The 19,070-nt window shown below is 35.3% G+C and overlaps 1 protein-coding gene across 5 annotated transcripts in view; it reads left to right on the top strand.

Moving 5' to 3' along the window:
* Positions 1 to 1,250: 1,250 nt before the first annotated feature.
* GRIA2 (glutamate ionotropic receptor AMPA type subunit 2) overlaps positions 1,251 to 19,070 on the top strand; it is a 125,983-nt gene continuing 108,163 nt past the window's right edge. For 3 of the 5 annotated variants that reach the window (XM_090288800.1, XM_090288802.1, XM_090288803.1), the window contains exons 1-2: positions 1,252 to 1,754; positions 2,288 to 2,428. In XM_090288800.1, the coding sequence (XP_090144926.1) occupies positions 1,667 to 1,754; positions 2,288 to 2,428 (229 nt within the window). In that variant the 5' untranslated portion in view covers positions 1,252 to 1,666. Of the gene's footprint in view, positions 1,755 to 2,287; positions 2,429 to 19,070 lie in introns of all 5 variants that reach the window. The other 2 variants (XM_090288801.1, XM_090288804.1) reach the window with 1 other exon arrangement.

The raw sequence follows: 19,070 nt of genomic DNA, 5'->3' as shown, positions 1-19,070 counted from the left end.
AGGGAGTTGCCAGAGCACGTTTCCAACGTGGGTTTCGCAAGCAGTTTGACGTGAAGTGCTCAAATTCCACAGGGGAGGGTTCAGTCTTCGGTGCTCCCCACTAACTCCCATCCCACAGATTCATAATCCCCAGCCTCATCTTTCTTTCCTAGTGGTCTTGAGCTCGCGGGTTCGAAATGATGAGAACTTAGCTTACTTTCTTTGGGCACTGATGTTTGAAAACTTACGGCCAAAACGCGATGGAGTATCCGGTTTCTAAGTGTCTGGGAAAGAGCCTGCAGCTCAGCGGCCTTTCTAGACATGCTTGATCTTCTAATTTCTCCTACGAGCCTTTCCTTCTTGAAACGGAGTCTTCTGCTTTCAATCTGTATAAAGAAAGGGCTTCTATAGAACCAAGTCTACATGTTTCTACCCCAGGAGAGTCTGCAGTGAAGGCTACGAAAGATCCCCTCACTCAGCTGGCTTGGAAAGTTGGCATCCCAGCCCAGCGGAACACCCTCTAAAAGACTGGATTTCTGTGCAAAGTATTTCAGAGACCCAATCTTGATCTTCTCTTATACAGCTTTAGCCTCTAAAGATAGAATTTTGGCTTTTCCCTGGAACATGGCTCTGTCACCTTTAGCTAAAGTTCACAATTTTGGAACACTTCTTCAATGGGGTATTTTGTTTGCCTCTTTGCTTTTTTTAGCTGGGTCAGGTGAGGCGTATGGCAGCGTTTCTGTATTGCTAGGTGGTTTTTCACAGGCTCTTGAAGATAAAAATCAAAATTACTTTTAACGCAAAACAGCAGGACGTGGTGACAGAAGGCTTCAATGCCAACAACAATTAGCAGTTCGGCTTCTGTACAGCAGCCGGAAATCAGCTTTGCTGCATTTGGTCCAGGCTGGAGCATCTCCGCGGCAGCTGCAGCGGCGACACAAAGGTAGCGCTAGGCTGGGCGCTGTCCTCGGTGCTGAAAGTCACCAGAGAGCGGTGGGCGCGACAGCTCGCGAGACCGGAGGCCTCGCCAAGGGATACCCGCTGCTGGGCTCTGAGCCGCGCTTTCTCAGCGCCGTGCACGCGACGCTGCCAGGGCAGTGCGGGGTGCGGGTGTGGGGGCGGGGGAGGGGTGGACGCGCGGGCCAGCAGCCTGCTGTGAGTCGCGCACGCGCGTCCAGGACTGCCTGCCCCTCTCTGTGACTTGCGTGTGTATGTGTGTGTGTGTGTGTGTACGCGCGCGTGAGAGAGAGATTGAGAGAGAGCGAGCGAGAGAGAGAGAGAGAGAGAGAGAGAGAGAGAGAGAGAGAGAGAGAGAGAGAGAGAGAGAGAGAGAGGCTGGAGAGAGGGAGAAGAGAGCGCGAGAGAGGGTGAGTGTGTGTGAGTGCATGGGAGGGTGCTGAATATTCCAAGGCACTGGGACCACAGCGGCAGCTCCGCTGAAAACTGCATCCAGCCAGTCCTCTGGACTTCGGGAGCAGGGACAGGGCGCAGGGCACCAGCAGCCACCAGCAGGACCTGGGAAATAGGAATTCTTCTGCCTCCACTTCAGGGTTGTAGCAGCCTGGTGCTAAATTGCTGTTTCAAAATGCGGAGGATCTAAATTTGCTGAGGAAAACGGCCAAAGAAGGAAGAGGAGGAAAAGGGGGATAAAGGGGGATATTCTGTGGATGCTCTACTTTTCTTGGAAATGCAAAAGATTATGCATATATCTGTCCTCCTTTCTCCTGTTTTATGGGGACTAATCTTTGGTGTCTCTTCTAACAGCATACAGATAGGTAGGTACCCTTTGTGCTCTGCTTTTGAATTGTGCTTAATTTGGTGGTAATCTTTGTTCACAGTGAACAAATTAATTCATGTCATGTAGACTTATGTCATACCTTGACTGCATTCCAGATTTAAACTGCCTAGAATATACATGTTTTTCTTAAGATGAAGCAAAGGAAGAAAACGATGCCTTTGATAGTATTGAGGGAAAAAAATCTTCTCATTTCTGGCCCCCAGATTTTATTCTGCCTTAACATTTTCCCGATTGCTCAGATTCTCTAGGGGTCTGAATGCAAACCTTGTGATTAGGTGGAGGGGAGGCGAATCTTTCTGGCCGCCCACCTTGCCCTCAGACTCTCATCTGTGCCTTGACCCTTTGGCTACAGTTTGGATGTTCGAATCCCGCTACGGGAGCTCTTTGATGTGTTTATTCCATCTATTAGCCTGAATAAGAGACTCCAGGGCTGTTGGGCGCTAGCGGGCTCCTCTCCTTTCCCTCCCGGTCACTGACACTCCTCTCCTGTTTGATGTTTGTTCTTTGCAGGGGGGTTATTTCCCAGGGGCGCCGATCAAGAATACAGTGCATTTCGGGTAGGGATGGTTCAGTTTTCCACTTCGGAGTTCAGACTGACACCGCACATCGACAATTTGGAGGTAGCAAACAGCTTCGCAGTCACCAATGCTTGTAAGTAATGAATATTCATCCCTTTCAGGTGCCACATGCGGAAAGCCAGCGAGTGTGAGTGCGGAGTGGTGTGTGCGTCTTTCAGTGTGTCAGTGGGTGGGTGTTAGTGACTGTACAGGCGCGTGCATGTGACAGCGTAGGGAGAAAGTGGCTGCAATCTCGGGGACCCCCGCTGATTGGGGGTGGGGGGTTGAGGAGGGAGCGAAAGGCATTGAAGAGCGTGCGCACTAGAGAGGTGGGTGGGAGTTGGGGCTGGGGAGCTTCCTTAGGTTCAGGGGTTTCTAGCTTAGCACGAGTGCTTAAAGGGAAGCGCTCCCTGCCCCTTCCTTACCCTACTTTAAACTGCCGGTAGCAACCCTGTCCACAGAGAACACGCTGTTCCCAAGGGCGCGCCGTCGGGCTTTTTGATAGATCCCACGGGGGACTGCCGGAGCGGCCGCCTGCCTAGGCAGCCGAGGCTCTCGTCTGCGGCCCCAGGTTTAGATCTGCAAAATCTGCAAGCCAGCTCGGGTTCCCTCTGCAGACCCCGTGCACCCTATGTTATCCGTCTGGACGGGACAAGTTGTTAGCTGGTTCCGGAGTTGGGCTCCGAGCTGTTACATAACGCCCACTGGAGGGGCGCGGTGCGGTGCAGGAGAGGAGGGAGGCTTACGCAGGCCCGGGGTAGCCTCAGCCGTGCAGCGGCGGGGCGGCAGCTTGTCGATGTCTCCCCGCTCCGTTGAGCTTCGGCCTTCAGTGGACCCGGGCTGTTGTGCCAGGGACCCGCGGTCACCTCGCCGGCCGAGTGCGCTTTGTTCTCAGGTGGCAGGCTCCAGCGAGGGCAGCGAGAGGAAAAGGACCTGAAAGCAGTTGGATCCGGCCGAGTTTGAAAATCTGGAGAAGTCGCTGATCAGCCATTTTAGTCTTTGCAGTTAGTTGTCCATGTTAGCCCTATCAGTCTACGTAGTGTTGTGGGACACGCGTGAAGCTTTCTCAAGTCATAGAATTCAAGCAATAAAGTCTCTAAAGTGTTCAATGGAAAGGCTCCGCGGCCCTTGACCCGGCGTTCCGACCCACGCCCCCGCGTGGGCTGTGCAGCCGCGGTCACTGTACCTTCCTGCCCTCTTCCCAGCAGCTGCCATCATTTCCTGCCGGCTGGGCTGGGGCGATTCTTCCCTGCTTTGATGTTTTCAGTTTGTGTTTTATATTAACACTTTGGAGGGGGCTTTGCAGATGGTTTACCTCCCACTTTGGCTACAGTGTAAAGGAGCTAGCGGAAAATTACCACGGGAAAAAATGCCCAACTGCTGTCTTCTCACAATAGACAAACAACTGGTGCCATCCCACTTCCCCATGCTCAGCCTTAATCATATATTCGATAGGTTAGCTTGATTATCGTATCAGGAACACCATCAACTCATTTTGAAACCACTGTCTCCTGGATGAATGAAGAAATGAAACAATTTTCTTTGACTGATAGAACAGGGTCATTCTGATGGCCATAGATTAGAGGCTTACAATTAAACTGTATTCAAAGAACCTATTTAAGAAGGCTTCAGTGCTACATGTTTATTTCAAAAATGTTGATACTAAGTGATAAAAGAAACAGAAACGTGGGAGGTGGGTGGGAGAAGGGGGAGGAAGGAAGGAAGGAGAGAGAGAGAGGCTCTTAAAAGTAGATTTGCGGCTTTAAAAAAATCTCCATGAAAGAATATAAGAGCATCTTGGAAAATTTATATATATATATCCTGTAATTTAATTTTTGAAGGATTTTATACTTGACCTATTAACTTGCCAGATTTAGATTATTCATTTAATTTGATACCAAGTTTCTGTTTTTTTCCTGAATTATGACTGACATACAACTGTGCTAAGTATCTAACTGTATGTAATTATATACTGGTGTGGAATGCTTTGAAAAGTAATGAGCCTAAGGCAAGACCATGATTACTGGAAGTATGTAGATTTTGAAAATGAGGTGAAAGTAATTGACAGCCCTACTCTTTGAAAGTGGTCCACGATTGAGAAGTTCACTCATTGGTGAAAATAATGAGAAGGCCTGACTGAGAATGTAAGGGGCATGTACACTGAACAAAATGAATATTCCCTGAGTCCAACAAATGTTGAATCACTGTGTTGGAGCTTTGTAAAGATTAAAGGTTATGGTTAGTTTCGGTAACAAAGTTTAGGTCCTCAGAGTCAATATTTTTAACAGATTTATTTTCACTATAAATTTTATTGAAATAAGATATGCAGTCAGAAAATGTAAATATATTAACATCTATAACTCCATGAACTTCCACAGAATGATAAGCCATGTAATAAGGACATGGATTTCATTTAACACACAATTTGTCTGACCACACTCCAGAGAAACTTAAATGAAAATCATCTTCACTTTGCAGATTTTTTTTGTTTGTTTTGCTCAGAAAATGAAGCTGAAATAAAAAATGTATGTGCCTCCAGACCCCAAAATTGCTCCTTCATGGATTATTATCCTAGGACACTAAAACAAACGATGGTGAGGAACTGAATGTATTTTCAAGGTTTCCACATGGGACTTCAGAAGCGTGGCATTTGAAACACCCATGTCATCAGTAAAGTAACTGATTGCTAAAGAGAGCTAGTGAGGCACTGTTACAGAAGAGAGCTCACTGGATAGAATTTTCTGGAGTTGACATTAGCTCATTGACTAGCAAATCACTTAATGTTTATGTGTCAGTTTCTTCATACTTTCATGAGTTTCACAATCTAGAGGTTGTAAAACGAAATGGAGTGTTTGTATCCTTATTCATTTTATTTTTGCATAGGGCAATAGAAAACGTAAAAGTAGTTTAACTCGTTTCAGAGAGAGATGCTTATGTAAACTACAATCACAAAGTCAACAATGAAGAAACGAATGGAAACCTCTGATATCAAATTTGTCAAGATGAGTTGTGATCATTTAAATATCACTCAAGGTTTTTTCTCTAGTGCTCAGCCTTTGCTTTCTTGTCTTTTCATCAGGGATTCCATGATTCTTTCCTATATGAAGTGGAAGCAGCAGCATCAAATGCATTGATAGCTAAAACCATAACAACTTTCTCTCATTTCTTCCAGAAATCTAAGGAAGTCTACTCTTAAACTCCATTATTAAAATATGTGTCATCAATCAATGTTCGTAAAGTAGTTTGTTCTTCCTCCTAATTAAACCATAAAAATTTCACAGAGTTAAGTTCATATATTAAGAAAGTGGAGTTCTATACTTTAATAATTTCAAAATAGAAAAGATATTAGTTTGCTGATTTAATTTTTTCCCTGAGTTGGAGAAACTCATTTGGACATGCTGAGGCTGACAACGACTTAAGGATCCAGCAAGACCTACTGAGTGGGTTCAGGTTATGCAAATGAAATGAAGTCATTATATTCTGAAGTGGGAAAAATGACTGTGCGTTGCACTGCACTCCCACGTCCTTCTCTTTCACAGTCACAGTGGGATAATGCAAGGGCCTCCTTGTTCCCATTTGTTTCCATGGGTACCCGAGGAAATAAAGACAGATTTTCAATTTCTTTTCTTCTCTCTCTCTCCCTTCCTCTTAGCCCCTCCGTCCCCCTCTCCTTTCCTCTCTCTCTTTCTTCTTAGGTTCAGGTAATATTAATGTTTTAAAAAATGTTTTTTTTTCTGAAGGCTGTTTAAATATAAACCTTCATTATGAGAAAATATAAACCATAAAAATAGAAAAGAAAAAAAAAAAAAAGACTAGCATCTGAGCAACAGCTGAAATCAGTGATGGGCCTCAAGAATTCCTTTCTCCCCACTCCCTCACTTCTCCCCACCACCTTCCATATTTATTGAGTGCCTTTGTCAGAGACTAAGTGAATACTTTTCTTACATTAATTCATTTTTTTCAACCTTTCACCTCTATGCTCTTTTGGATAGTTTTCAAAGGTTCATAGCCCTTGATGCCTTCAGTGTGCACTGGCTGCTGCGCTCTTGTCAAAGAACTTTAGTGTGAGGACGTGAAGATGGTCTAGCAGCTCTACACTGAAGCAGTTTATGGCAGTAATTCAATTTTCTTATGAAAATAATAAATTTGATATTGCACATGTGTTTACACCACATATTGTATATTGCTAACAAAATCAACAGATTTTAGAAAAATACTAAATACTTTCGCATTTTAACAAATTCTAAAAGCTCTAATGCTGTGCTCATTACTAAAACTTGTTTGAAATATAATTTAGCTACAAACATGAGTATTTTATCCCATAAGTTTATGGAATTAAAAATATTGTGTATTAAATTTCCAATTTAAAATCTTTCTATTTCATGAATGACTTTGACAAATGGCCGTTAGTCAATTTAAAAATAATTTGATAATTTTATATTTCAGTTTCATAAAGTAAATAATAAAATGTTAAATGTAAAGAAATCGCCGATAAAAATCTACTTTTTCTCTAAGCCAGTAGATGGTGATGTTGGAGAAAACATTGATTGTTCTTTCATAAAACTGTTGCGCACACTGAATACCTTTTGAAACATTGCAAACAAATTTATTTAGAAAAAATAAAAAATATATATAAATGGTATCTAATTTGAAAAAAAACTCTTTAAATGTTGTTTGAAAGATAATTCCTGATGCCTTTTAAAATAGATTATCTTAAATATTCTTGTAAACTTGATTTATAAAGGCGTTCAGAAACAGTAGATTGTAAATGCTCTTGGAATTCTAAAATTATATTTTCAGCTTTTTAGCCTTGATTCGCCAAACATCGTATAAACTCCTCCAGTTTACTATTGTACATTATGATTTTGATTGTTTTCTATGTATTTCATAATGTTAAAAATAAAAATAGTCATGAAGGGCTAGTTTTGAGAGAAAAAAATTTCTCCAGATACCATTTAAAAGGCATATTTCTTATCATTGGGGTTTAGTCATGAATTATTGAGATTGTGTATCTGTGTTCATCTAATTAATTAATATTTGCTAAACTTTCATTACAATTTGTATCAATGCAATTTCAAGCGTATGTATATATACGTGTATATGTGATGTGAATATATCTATATAAACATGTGTATATGTAAAGTTATAGTCATAATTACATATTGTGTATAGTTATAGATTGTCTGGGTTATTATGTTTTGATATTTTTGTTGAGATAATTATTAAAACCTTGAGTTACCAACTTAAAGATATGCAAAACTTTGATAAAGCCACAATAATTTGGATGCTTTTAAGCAATGATAAGAATTCATGATGTGAAGAAAACCATGAACACATGTGCCACAACACAATACCTTACTTACAACATGGTGGTGTTAATCTTCAGTTATAGTCAACTGGAAGTTACAAAGAAAGAAATAGTTCTTTGTAAGAATAATTTCTTTGTCATTGGATTTTTGTAAACATTCATATTTCATGTATCACAAGAGAATTTCAAGAAAACAATGCATTATACTAAATAGAAAACGAAGAATGGCATTGGTGGGAATATTTGTTTCTAGGAAAAGAGAAATTAAATAAAATTACTGCCTGAAACTAAAGAGGCTAAATGTTAATAAGAATTTATTCTTATGTTATTTCTTTTTGAGGTCTTGCAGGGAATGCTGAAGATATGGAACATTTCCGTTTCATAGCAAGGCTTTAGAGTGATAGGGCCATTGCATTGTGACATTATGACAATACAATGCTGGGTCATGCTCAAATCTTGGAACTTCTCTTAATCTCTTCCGATAATACTTGACAAGGTTCAGAACTTCCTAGAGCACCCCAAATTTTGAGAAAGGCTCAAAAAGAGCAGTGCTTCCTAATTTTCCCAGCATGCCTTACTTTATAATTGAGTTTTCAAAGAGTATGCTCCCCCCACCCCTCTCTTTCTCCTTTTCTTTCTTCCCTTAAAAAAAAGTTGGTTGATAGCCCTGACTGTTGTGGCTCAGTGGGTTGGGCAGTGTCCTGCAAAGTGAAAGGTCATCATTTGAATTCCTGGTCAGAGCACATGTCTGTGTCATGGGCCAGCTCCCGGTTGGAGGCGTGCAGGTGGCAACCAATAGATTTTTCTCTTGCTCATCGCTATTTCTTTGCCTTTTTTTCTCCCTCCCTTCCCCTTTCTCTAAAAATAAAAATTTTTAAATCTTTTTTTAAAAAAGTCAATAGAAGTACTTAATCTGCACAGCAACTGCTATTATAACAAGTAAAATCTAAATGGATATACAGAACTATTTTTTTAAGTGAGCAGAGGATACATTTCACAGAACTAAAATATTAGATTTAAACATTGTATTGTGATGTTAATGCTCCTGATTAATATAGTTCCTTTTTTTAAAAAAAACTAGATTCTACAGAAGATACTTCAGATATGATTAAAATATTAATTTTTTGTTATGTTGATTTTCAGTCAAAATTTCTGAATTTTTCTCCAATGATCTGAATAACTAATTGCCAAGCCTGTTATATGACTATGTGTCTTCAATACAAAAAGAAAAATTAGTTGTTGAATTCAAAGTTAAAATTTTAAAATGATTGACTACTCAAAATTTTTCAAACATCAAAATGTTTTTCAAATATTTTACTCATTTGGATGAAAAGTAAATGTGGTTCTTACAATGGTGTTGATTAGGAATTTAACATGTTACTTTTCAGTATTATTCAATTTACAGTACTTTGTCATTTTTTATCATTTTAATTTATAGAACAAAAACAATTAAAAAATAACTTGGAGAATGAAAAATGTGAACTTCTTGAAGGCAGGACCAGGCCATTGTTCTCTGCATGGCTTTCACAACACCTTGCCCAGTTCCCCATGCGTTAAGGCCCTAAATGATTACGTATCTACTAAACCCATTAAATAGTATAACTTTCTTATTATAAAATTCTACTCTTTAAAGCCACAATTTTGCTTTTGCTCTGCATTTAGATTTCAAAAGAAACAATATGTATGGTATCTGTCTCATCCTATTTAGAGAAAGGTGTAATACATTTTTCATTTTCATCTACAAGCTAGATATGTTCAAAGTTATTATTTTTATCTTTAAAGTTACATTGCTTTATGTTAAATGATTTGATGAAAATATGTACAATATGCATTTTTAAAGAATTTATAAATGTTGTTAGGATGATGCAAAAGCCATGTTACAAGTGATTAGAATACAAGAATTTATGATCAGGGCCCAGACAGTTATGGGTGTGTTCAGCTTCCATTTTAGTTTTGGATGATCCCCAAAATGTGTGAATGGCAACAAAATTGTCATAGCCTACCCCTCCCACCAAAGGGTATTATATATCACAATTTTCTGTGTTAAATCTTTAAGTGCAATTTTTTAAAAGTACCAGGTTACAATATATTTTTATAGAGAATATCTTTGAATGAGAACTTGATGGATACAGTTTCCTGACATGAGCCTATTCTTTTATTACTTGCACTAATGTGTGTGATTATTAATATACATGCTTCTCTTTTTTCTATTTTTGTATGAGAAATATATTTCTAGGATTTGTTTTCCAACTTAACTTTGTACTATTTTTATTCTATTGAAAATTTGCTTCAGCAACAGCCCCCAATTTATTATAGTTCTATTCTGTGTACACTAATTAACATATCATAGAAAAATTGTCCAATATGCTTACTATTAATTTTTAATTTAATGTTAAAGACAGTTTTAAAATATACAATCTTGACTTCTATAAATGTCTTCAACTGAATAGAACAAATAGGTTTGGAAAATATGGAAGTTATTACAGTAAGGAAATTTATGAGTAGATTGTTTTAATTTTCATACTCTTCACATTTTTCAAACAAATAACATTTATATCCCTTATTGTTTACTATTTATGTTGTTCTTTAGAATTTTACTTTATAGTTTTATATAGTTTATTTAGGGTATGTTATGTTAATACCACATTTCTTCTGATTATTTTAGTATTTAAAATATAAATACAAATGGGTTGAATTGAGATACGCCTAAATTCTAACTTGTCTTTGACAGGGCATCATATTTTTACAGAGCTTATTTATCCTTCATGTAAAATTAAGTGCAAACTATAAGTCCTGCGATATTCACTTGTTTTATGGCCCTTTGACACATTCACTCTGATTGAATTTCAGTGAACCTCGGAAGGTGCCCCTTCAATGCAATTTTTTTTAATCTAATCTTTCTAAATGCCCAATTTCCATGATGGAAATGTTAGAAATGTGTTTATATAAACTGAGTATACTCTGTGCTTGATATTAAAATATATTGAAAAATTATCTGATTCTTCACCCCTATAACAAAATACAGCCTTATCAATAATTTCTAACTTCAGCATGAATTTAATTGAAACTTAAGGTATATAATTTGATATGAGAAAAAGTTTTCTCAGTCCATAAACCTTTTGCAGCTGACATTAAGGCTTAGCATTAAAATACTATTCTTTCAAATTTAGTCCTCATTTTACAATTTCCCTAGCATCAGTGTTCAGTCCATTGCAGTAAGAATATGTCAGCAATTGAATTATATATTTTTAAATTTCTTATGCAAGAATGAAGTGATAGAACAAGCCTTTCAAAATAAATATTTTCAGGTCAAAGGGAAAAGAAATTCCTTTTTTCTATTGCAGAGTGATATTGTCAGATTTCTTAAAGGGGGCCCTGGATGCAAGAAACACTCCAAGAGGCAAGGTAACTTGGTGTACTAACTAGTCAGGGCAGTAGTTTTTGGAACTGGGAACTGATTTTCCTTTTTTTACTTTTTGTTGAGGTTTGACTCTGACTTCATGCTGCTTAGTTTGCATGTCACTGGTCAGTCTTCTCCTACAATAGCACTGAGCAGTAAATTCTTGTCATAAAACTTCTTCTGACAAATAAAAAGGCTTAACTACTTCCAGAGGAAGATATGAAGGAAATGAGGCATTCTGCAATTCTGCATCCCTTTTAGGCAAAAAAAAAAAAAAAAAAAAAGCACAAAAAACCCCACCAATTCTAGTTGCTTTATCATTCCAAACTGGCAAAAAAGGTTACCTTCACAATTATGAAGTAAAATATTTTCTGAAAATTTTTGGAAAACATTGTAGCTAAAAATATGTAAAATGGGACCTATTACATACATTGTATGAGGGTCATACAGTGTGTCATAATAAACTTTATGCCCTACTTGGGGTACCTGAGACATGTACCTAGGGAAATAGCAGCAACTCAACAACTGCTTGACAAAAGCTAATAAATGAGGTTTATCAATAGAACACAGAAAATTTTATCTTTTAGTCTATGTTATCTTGTGGCAATATATTCTATTTCTTTACACTGGAATATTTTTTCACAATCCTAGATGTATTACATGTCTTAGAAGAATATTTAACAAAAATAATGATAATTCTTGAGCAATATATACTTTCTGTCATGAAAATTAATTATTCAAAAATTATTAAAGGATACTTTGAGAGTGAAATGCAGAACACAATGAATACTTTCAACCTGAAGAATATGGATTATAAGGTGTAAGGTGGTCAGTTTCATCAATAGAGTTGAAAATATTCATATATATTGTAGTAGTTCTAATTTGGAACCTTTTAAACATATTCTTCAAGAGTTTCATGTAAGCTGTTTATTATGAATTACAGGTATTTTAAGGGACTGTTTTTAATGATCCAGCTACCACAGAAATAGCTCCTACAATTCTAGAGGGCAGGAGGGCTTCCCTTTAAAAAAAAAAAATCTCTTCTTATTACAAAGCTTTGTCAAAGAAAGTAGTTTTGGAAGTGACCATCTCTAGGGGTGGAAGGAAAGATATGGGCTTTACTAATTTTTTCTGAAAGATACAATTCAACTTATGTTATTATTTTTTCTTTATTCATGTCTTGAGTTTTTGAGGAAAAATGTCAACCTTGTTTTTAGTTTATAAATGAAATGGCGATATTGAGCTCTGTAATTCCGAAGCACTTTCACAGTTTATAGCTTTATCTGTCTGACCATTTTTTAAGTTTTTACTTATTTACAGTGTTATTACTAATTTACACTCAGAGAAATAATTCTAAGAACAGAGGCAATAATTTAGAGGATTTATCAAGAAGCTTTATAGTTTTAGTTATTTGATTTGGAGGAACAGAAATCCTCATATTTATATCTCAGAACACAGACAAGTCAAGGATTGCCATCTTAATAGTATAAACACAAGAGTTTTGTCTATGAAAATACAATGATTCATTGCAGTTTATAGCTCTCATGGTCTGAGAGACAGAATAGCATTGGTTAAGCATGTAAACTTGGAATTGAATACTAGTCCTATTAAATGTGTGACATGGATAAGATGCTTATCTAAGTCCTCAGTTGTCACCTTTGTAAAAGGGAATTTATACATTACAGGACTCTTTTGCTGCTACACAATAGGCAGGAAACACTATGTACTAGTTTGGCCCATCTAAGTGCACAAAAATTAGTGAACTTGTATTACTTCTTGTGTTAGAAACTTGGGATAGTTTCGATAAGCTCTTGGTATGAGAGGCAGAAAACAACAGAAAATGCATTTCTAGTTTTCTTGTTGGAATATTTTCTGCTGTTTGTATACTAGTGTAGTACATATGGTGACAAAGAAGAGACTAATACAATTAACCACATAAGCCACCTAAAATTTTGTTTAGTATCCTGAAGTGGGAGAGTGGATTTTGAAGCTGAGGTGCTGAAACTCGAGTAGTACTACATCTTTCCCTTTGTTGAATATCACTTACATTTAGGATTTTGAACAATTTGGAACTCTTTTACCTCTGGTAGGTCTTTCAAGCACATAATTAAGATATTTTAACACTTTGTCTTACTGTACACACTCTAGATTCCTAATGTTTATTTCACTTAATTAATTAAATTGTATTTATTTAAGTGAAAAGAAGTTAAGAGAACATAGGCTCTGAAATCAAGTCAAGATGAGTTTGAATATGATTAGAAACTTTATGGCACAAAGCATTTTTTCCTTTTCATACAATGAGGATGCTTTCTCGTCCTGCTTGACAATATTATTAGGAATTTAAATGAGAAAATAAATATCTTGATTAATTTTTCATAAATGAGCCAAATATTCCCTTTTCCCTTGTATCTCACACTATATGAACTAAATAGCATGCTCAGAACAATGGAGGAGAATAAACCGGAAATTCATGTCTTCAGAGAGCTTATGTATTTGATAGGTTTGTATTTATGTATAATTTTTGTCTTTTTAAAACACTTTCAAACCTGCTTCATCTTCATTGTTGCTCTGTAAAGTTTATAGGATAAATTGTACTATTACACCCATTTTCCAGATGGGAAAACAGATACTTGATTTGTTCTAAGCTATTGTAAATTTGTGGAGGAGCACTTGCCTTGAAATCAAGTCTGTTGCCTCTGAGACTAGAGCCTTTTCCCAGTCTCAGGTAGCAATGCTGCTAGCATGTTAAAATGCACAGACATGGACAGAAATTACAGCTCCAGTATTTACCAGTTGTGTGACTTTGTATATACATCAATTACACTTTCAAGTCCTTTTACTTCCTCTGTAAAATGGGGGCCATTATGATACCTGCCTCATAATGTAATTGTTGGGTTTAAAAGATTAATAACTGACCAATATAATATAGTGATTAATGTTACTAATTTCAGTGAGTCCAATTCTCCTGAGTGCATATTAGTCACATACACTTAGCTTCACGCTTTTAGATTAATGAAAGAGAAGGTGGCTAAGAAAAGATAACATAGCTCTTTATGAAATTTTCCAATTATTAAGCTTTTATAATACAACCACTGAAGACAACACTAGAGTCTAGGGTTTTATTGTATCGTCATTTTTAGAAAACTGTTAAATATACATATTTTACAATTATTTTAGTGTATTCTTCATCCACAAATATCCCTAAAATTCTACAGATAAATAGTAACAATTGAAAATCATGCATACATTTAAAAAATGGAAATTTTGGTTGGCATTCAGTATTACTATCTGATACTGTTCAGCTAACATTTCCACTATCAATACATTTGAGCCAGTGAAATTAGTAGTAGATATTTCCCATGGATACAGTGATATTAAACATGTAACATCTTGCTACTGGTTCGTTGGGCCATTGTAATATTTTTCATGTTCCTTAATTAGAATAAATAGGGAGGATTTCTTTGCCTGTGTCTATTCTGTTGGAAAGGTCTTGAAGGTCTGAAAAAAAACTTTTAAATAATTACTTATCCAGAGATGACTTCTTTTGAAGAATGGAGAGACATTTTTTGAGGGAATGTGACCCTTGATAGTGAGTAAAAATAGGGAAGTTCTGTGAATGATCTAAATTGTTTCTTTGTTCATAAACTATTCACTACCTCGTTCTGTGTTGACTTCTGTTATTCCGATGCCACCTCATACTGCAGTTAATAGCACAAGTGAACTCTTTAATGTAGTATAGTAAGAATTTGGGTCAAAAACATTCTTTTAAAGAAAATCCATATATTTTCAAGGTAAAGTTATACTTACTACTTTGGATGTGGGACTGAGGTGGAATATATTAGACAAAAGTGAAATATTTTTCTTCAAAATATTTAACTCTATGTTGTTTGTATGCATTTATCACAGGGTTTTCTCCATTCTTTACTTCTTTTCTCAAACATTTTCTAGATACCTATTATATGCCAATCCCTCTGATAGTATGTGAGGTGACAAAGAACACAATACGGTTTCTGTATTGGAAATTATTCATGCGTGCAAAATATTTTTTCCTTTTTTAATAGTAAAAGTAATTAATCTAGGTCAACTAGTAGCTGCTAGATGATTTTCTTATGGTTTAAATGTGTAGTAAAGTCATTATTTCTAGATCATTTATAAATATTGCCTTATACCTTGGAACTAGATTTGAATCAAAGTATCTTAAGAGCAGGAGATGTAATTCCAAAAACTGTAGATAAATATGAAAAAAGGTCTCGAAGGAAGATGAAAAATCATTGTGTCATATACTAACATAGAATATACTATTGAAAAACCAGGTGGCTAAATGAGGAACTAATATTAACAGTAATGTGAATTGCAGGTCTTACAAATATAATTTTAATTTTTGAATCAGATTTGGAGATGACAATTTATATTTTATTTTGCAGGATTTTCTTTTTTTCCCTGCCAAAAGCTATTCAATTTAGTTTGAACTGGAATATGCTGCAGAAATTTCTGAATCGTTTTTAAGTAAATTAACTTGATGTAGACTGTATTATTTAATTATTATAAATACTATTTTAACTTGTTGCTGAAGAAGTAAGCTGCAAGTTTTACAATGGCATGTTTTATGAAATATTAACAAGTATTGATGCAGATAGTTATTCTGAATAATATAAAAGACACTAAACCTTTACTAATGTTAAGACAGGTCTTATATAATCTAAACTTTGATTATTATAGCTGATTAAAAATTTCAGGTGGAAAGTCATGATTCTCAGAAAAAAATATTAGTTTTAACATATATAAAACAATTAAAATATTTGTTAATAAGATTTTGGCAATATAGATGATTTAAAACTTAAAACATGTAAAAATTAGAATTTAGATACTTAAGGTTTTTATATTTCGAGTTTTAAAAATTGTAATGAAAATAACTCATGTATATGGCAATTTTTAAGCACTACAAAGCGGGAATATAATATTATGTCTTTTCTCCTCTAATTCCATTTCTCTCAGATAATCACCATCAATGGTTTCTAGAAATACTAGTGTAATAAACATGCTCTTCATTCTGAGTCTTGATTGTTTCCTACTTAACATAAATTGGACCACTTCTTTTATCTGCACAGTTTCCACTTTCTTTGCAGTTATCTCATGGCATGTATTGTTATGTAGCTTGTCTCTTGTTGATGACTGTTTCCATCTTTTTCTGTTTATTTTAATAATGTGTGCAAACAGGTTTGCAGAATAGAGTTCTATGAGTGGAATAACTGAGTAAAAAGGTGCTTGTACTTAACTTTTTTCTAAATATTCAAAAAAGGTGTATTACCTCACAATCCTATGTAATATGTAAGTGTGCCATTTCTAACTACTCTCACTAGGAGTGTGTAATATTAAACGGTTAAAAGCTCTTCCATTGGTATTTAATTGCTTAAATTTGCAGTGATATATGTTGACTGATGTTAAATGTTTTATAACACATTATTTGCATTTGTGTGTGTGTGTGTGCATATATGTTCACGGACTTGTTCATAAATTTACCCAGTATTCTATTGGGTTGTGGGTCTGCTTATTACTTATAGACACATACATTAAAATAACACATAATTTGTTATTTTTGCATCTGTTATACCCAGACTTTTGTTTTTTAACCTGCTTGTGATTTTTTTAGACTAATGATTTCAGCAAAAATTTTAAGAATACACATATTCTTAAATTTAGAAATTACTTTACTGGACGAGGATTTGTTGCCTTCCTAAGAAAGATTATCCCACTCCAATTTATTTTAAAACACACAACTGTTTGACCTTTTATTTACTATCCATTTTGTTTTGCTTTCATAATTCAAAATGAATCTTTGATTCACCTGGATTTATTTGGTATAGATAGTAAAGTAGGGATACAGCTTTATTTTTCCTTCATAAACTTAGTCAATTGTCACAACTTATATATATATAATATATATATATTATATATATATAATCCGTCTCTCCTCCTTGCTTTAAAATGCCATCAGATTTTCTTCCTGAGTAAACTATTCCTCAGGGAGTTAAAAACAAACAGGGTATTGGCCCAGAAAGTGAAATAAAAAAGATTAAAACCCTATTACAGTCCAAAGAATGTAAAGTTATGCAAGACATTTATTTCCTGAGCAGGGCTGTTTTTATAAATTGTGCTTTTGTGTCACTAGGGTCTCAGATCAATAAAAGAGGATGTCAGATTTGAACATTAACTGAGCCCAGAGGGATAAATGAAGGGTTTTGTTATGTGTTTTGGCTCGAGTCGCGGCACTAACATCACTTAAGTGTACTGCTAGTTTTGTGTATTTCTTAATCTATATCCCGGTTGAAATAATGGGTTATGGTCATTACTTGGTTTCTGAATAACACTTTGAAGTTAATTCAGTGTAACAATCCATATATGTTCACAAATGGAATATTGAAACTACAGACTGCAATCTGTATGCAATAAAGAAAGTTAAAGGAACTCAGATACTCAGGGTTTCATGAACTAGTATATAGTTTCATCCTTGATTTATCTAAAAAACCAGTTACATGCTCTCTCTGAAGTCAACTATCAAGCTATTTATGGCATAAATCTAATTTAAACTGGAATACTAACTAATATACTAAAATGTTACTTGTATCAATATCTACTTTCAGCTTGCCTTTTGATGTATGACACACACTGCATATATATGGTCAAACATCAGAAAAATTTCTCATTCTTTAACCAATACATTATATCAAACTCTGAATTTAATGTGGCTCCAAAGTACGTTTTCTAATATACTGTCTTTCCATGAGCAGTAAAAGAAATATTTTTACTCGCAGAGAATGATTTTATAAAATGTATTTAATTAAATTTCTGCAAAACTCTAGTCATCTGTTTATGTTTTAATATATCTTTTGGTTAATACCAAATTTACCTACATGAAAATAAAGAAATTACATCAGTGAAATTACAGTGTTAATAACTTTTAATGTTAACACTTTTTAAAGAATTAAATATTTTGCAAATACTGGCTTAGTCTCATTTCTTCCTACACTTATAAAGGCAGAAAAAAGTGAATAAGGAAAAGCAATCAGGTGCCACGTTAGTAAAGGTGGATGATGTACCACTGAAGGGGTTGGGTGATGCAGCTATGGTACCACAGTGGAGCAGGATGAAGGCAAGCTAAGGAGGCAAATTTTTCTAATCGACTTTATGGAACACAGACCCTGTTCTCTTTCAAGGGATCACTCCTGCTGTCTTTTTGATATGTGGTCATTTGTGTTAAAACAGATATTAATATATGTCTTAATAAATTTTTGTTTTGATTTAAAACTTCAAAGTTTGCATTAGCTTTTCATTTACTCTTAATTTTCCTTTACCAATTTAGATTTCAAAGCACTCTTTAGTTGCCTTTTCTCCATTTCTTTCCATTTGTATTTACTTCTAAGTTTTTTCCAATACTCTTATACATCATAAAATTTATATAAAGACTTTCTGAAGCTTTGCTTAGAATTTTTTCCTAATTAAAAAATAACAAAGTAGAAAGTCTGGAAAACACAAAGAAAAAGAAAAGTCATTCCAATTTTATGCAAGAAATAATCATTTGTTAATATTTACATGTGTTATTTTCAGATGATTTTGTACTTAATGTCATACCTGCACCACTTTTGGATGGTAATAAAGTCATTGTAAAATTAATTTTTATAGCATCATAACATTTATCCCCATAATTTACTTAACCATCTTCTATTTTTGCAGATTTGTTTGAAACCTTCTTTTATCCATTCTAAAATAATGCTGCAAATGAAAACCATTCTGTATATGTATCTTTCCTCATTTCTGATGAGTGAATATAATTTTACTAGGTCAAAGGCCATGAAGCATTTAATTAATTATTTCTGCTATACACTAAGGAAATTTATACCAATTTACAATTCTATCAACAATCTATGGGAAGATAATCTCACAGATCCTCAGAATAATTATTATTTTAAAAAGACTTTATTGCACTGATAGCTAAAATTCTTTTTTGTTACATAAAATAATTTTTCATAT

Source organism: Furipterus horrens, unplaced genomic scaffold (assembly GCF_987537825.1).
Source record: "Furipterus horrens unplaced genomic scaffold, mFurHor1.1.pri manual_scaffold_10, whole genome shotgun sequence".
Classification (NCBI taxonomy): domain Eukaryota; kingdom Metazoa; phylum Chordata; class Mammalia; order Chiroptera; family Furipteridae; genus Furipterus; species Furipterus horrens.
This window is presented reverse-complemented; position numbering and strand designations above follow the sequence as displayed.